The sequence below is a fragment of the Ahaetulla prasina genome, chromosome 1 (genome assembly GCF_028640845.1).
Source record: "Ahaetulla prasina isolate Xishuangbanna chromosome 1, ASM2864084v1, whole genome shotgun sequence".
Classification (NCBI taxonomy): Eukaryota; Metazoa; Chordata; class Lepidosauria; order Squamata; family Colubridae; genus Ahaetulla; species Ahaetulla prasina.
The window spans coordinates 288,109,436-288,113,028 of NC_080539.1; the positions used below are offsets into that span (position 1 = coordinate 288,109,436).

Below are 3,593 nucleotides of genomic sequence, written 5' to 3' on the forward strand. Positions count from 1 at the left end.
TGCCTTGGAGGATGGCAACCCCAAGTTTTGATTTCTAGCAACTCCAAAAAATTAAAGACCGTATTGAGTTATGTGGAACAATGACCTGTCTTAGGAGGAATGATATTTTTATTTGGTAGGCATGCATAACTAATCACAATCCAGGGTATATTTTTTCCCATCACAACAATCCTGTGTGGTGGAATGGACTGAGAGTTACTAGCCAAAAGTGAGTTTCTGTGGTAGAAAAACAAGTAAAAATCTGAGTTTTCATAGTCAAACAGTGTGTTCCTAGTCTAACAGTCTCCCAGTGTGACTTAGCATAAGAGTGTTTAATATAACTCTTATGCAATGAGTTTTGCAATCAAGCTATGAGCATAGAGATTAGAGATTATTTCCATACTGTTGCTTGAGTTTCTGTATGAAAGGTATTAGGTAACTCCTAGCAGGTTGTGACTCAGAAGGGAGTGATGGGCACAAACCATTGGAGATAAATGGTCCCTCAGAGACCAGGCTCTATGACACAAATTTTGAATTCCACTCAGAAGTCAATAGGTAACTAGTGCAGCTTGAATCATACAAGCATAATATATGATTCACTGCACTGATGCATTCTGGATTAACTACAGTATAGATTCTGGATGATTTTCAAAGGCAGCACTATGTAGAGTTCATTACAGTTATTGAAAACATGAGACTCCTGACTCCCTATCTGCATTCAGCTAAATTGGGGGTTGAGTTCATTGTGGGCAAGGAATTTGGCCAGCAATTAGTTTTGATGTTGAAGAGGCAAACATGGCTTCCTTCTTTGACAATCTGGTTTCATTTTGGTCTAACTTGATTGGGAGAAAAATGATAGCCATGGTAAAAGAAAATGGCCCTCCAAAAGTTTTACACAATGGCCAATTTGTGTGTATGTGTGAGTGAGAAATAGCATTGAAATCAAAATTTTTAAATTGTTTTACATCTTCAAAGAAAGTTTGCCTCAAGACTAAACACATGAAATAGGCTTATATGAATTAGATCACTGATCTCCTAGGACCATATCTCTTTTGCAAAAATATTTCCATTCATTATAGTAAGTTTGATTGACATGGACTTTGGCTTAATTACTTTGCCTATGTAAGCAATCAAGAGACTCAAAAGAGGTAGCATTATTGAATTTATCTATGCCCCTCCCCACCTTATAATATTGTCAAATGCTAAATTTAAACAAAGCTGTAATGATCTAGTTAATACGAAGGTCTGATAATGCCTATAATGTTTTAGCAGCGATTCTTCTGTGTTGTATAATTATATTTATAACTAAAGTGAAACAAAAATATCATTTTAGAATGCTTTAAAATGAAGGCCTATTACTATTTGGAAGTTTAACATCTGCTGAAGTTAGCAGTGATTTTTGATTTGGGACCTAAGATTTGCACATTAAAATATTATTCATGACTGAGATTCTATTCAAACAGTTTACGAATAAAGGACTTTTTTGCGGGACTCAACTTTTTCATAGGCTTTTTTCTCTGTAATGCTTTCATGGGTTTCTTTTCTATAGGAGGAATTTCTTTGGGAGTTTTCAATCCCCTTGCCAAACTGATATGTTCAGTGCAGAAATACTTGATATCTACTTGTGACAAATAAATAAGCATATTTTCAGACAAGTCCATACACTGAGCATGAACCCAATGGCCCTCACCATTTGAACAAAATATCATGGCTGGTTTGTTGAGTTCTGTAGAGTACAAGGGCACCCAGGTGTTGATGTCAACATCACAATCTGCACAGCAGGTGATCCAGTAGCCTGATTCAGACTCATTTTCATTATCATCTTCATTGCAGGTGTCTGTATCTATGTCAAAGCTGAAAGTGAACTCCTCTGAATCTTCAAAAGGAGTGGACTCTCCAGCATCTTCTGTAGAGCTCTGACTACATACTTGTGCCATCTGTTCTAAGCTCTGATCATTTTCTACTTGACATTTTAATATGTAGAAATAGTTTGCATCTGAAGTCAGTTGCCTATTGTCTCCTGGTATACCAAATAAAATGGATCCATTTCCCATATCACTCCCAAACCATATCTTGCAGTGCTTGATATCTGGAGTCCATTCTGGTGCCTCTGTTTCCACTATCTCTATTTTGTTATTATCTAGGTTGATAGTATTACAGATCATCCTTTTCTGGTTGTCAGAATGGTAACCTCCTACAACAATGAATTCATTTTCTCTGGTCTGTGTCATGATGGCACTGGAGACTGAGATTCCTCCAGGCAAAATTACACAGCTCACTGCTGGACTGCCTAAGGGAAGATCAATTTTTATTTTATAGAAATTGGGAGGTCTGATATTATTTTCCAGGGAATGTCCTCCTATGATATAGATGATATCATTTTGGACAAGAGAGAGATGAAAAGAAAAGCCATTCTGAAATTCTGGGAGAGCATATGAAGTACAGCATCCGAATTCAGGGTCAACCAGAAATATATGTGGCATACAATCAACCACACTATTCCACTTTTCAGTTGTCCTCTGTCCAAGAGCTATGTAAGATCTTCCCCCAATTATAACTATCATACTTTTGCCTAGACTGTGAACCACATTAACCGTATGGCCGTATCTGCCTTCAGGGACCTCTCCGACTAATTCTTTTTCAGTACATGTAAATGTGACTTTTTTGTTATTCTTGCTAGCCAGACATATAACATACAGTTTATCAGAAAGTTCATTGTTTGGTGTTTTCCCTCCATGGATGAGATATTGGCGTTTCTCTGACCCTTTGATAGAGCAGATAGCAGGATATCGTAGGGGAGGAAGATAGCAGGAATCCTTGGAAAAGCATGCTGGCTTCAGTTTAAGTTCATCCTTTTTGAAATCAAGAAGGAAAACCCCAGTAGGACAGGACCTCTTTGGCCAGCCCTTCTGTCCAAATAGGAAAACTTGCCCATTAAAGTTCATCAAAGAAAATCCTGGTTGAATCAGAGAAGAATTGTTAATAGGTGGTATCATCCGAAGAGACATCTTATCTGGCAAAGAAGTCATGCTGTTGTCTATTTCTGAGAAACAGAGAACAAGAACACAAACCATAGGATTATCAGTTCCGTTACCACTCGAATGTGTGACATCGCCTGAACAAATGCAATACATTCTACATGGAGCTGCCCTTGAAAAGTTTCTAGAAATTACAACCAGTACAAAATGTGGCATCTAGGCTGCTAACTGATCTAAGGGACAAGAATAATAAGAAGGCTACATTTAAATATCTGAAATGACTATTACTATCTACTGGGCACAATATTGCTAATTAACCTTCAAAGTCCTGAATAGCTTAAGCTTAACTTAGTAAGGGTCTCCCTCTCCTCTGCTGAGAATTTGTCTTTTTTCTTAGATGAGCATGAAAGACCCTTTGACAGATGCTCAGAAATCTGGTACGTGATTTAGGGATGTGTCCCGTGTTGTTCCAGACTATGGGAAGCTCTCCACATAGAGGTGTTTTTGCTTCCCATTCTTTCCATATTTAGGGCAATGGCAAAAATGCATTTCTTTCATCAAGTTTTTAACTCCTAATTAAACAAAAAGGTGGGGTTCATACTTAATAATGATAATAATAGCAGTAGCAACAACAAC

General features: G+C 37.5%; 1 protein-coding gene across 1 annotated transcript; it reads right to left on the reverse strand.

Annotated features, from left to right (window-relative positions):
- Positions 1–1,430: 1,430 nt before the first annotated feature.
- On the reverse strand, positions 1,431–3,008 carry RAG2 (recombination activating 2). The gene has a single exon (XM_058164627.1). The coding sequence runs from the start codon at positions 3,006–3,008 to the stop codon at positions 1,431–1,433; it is 1,578 nt and encodes a 525-aa protein (XP_058020610.1).
- Between the last annotated feature and the right edge of the window lie 585 nt (positions 3,009–3,593).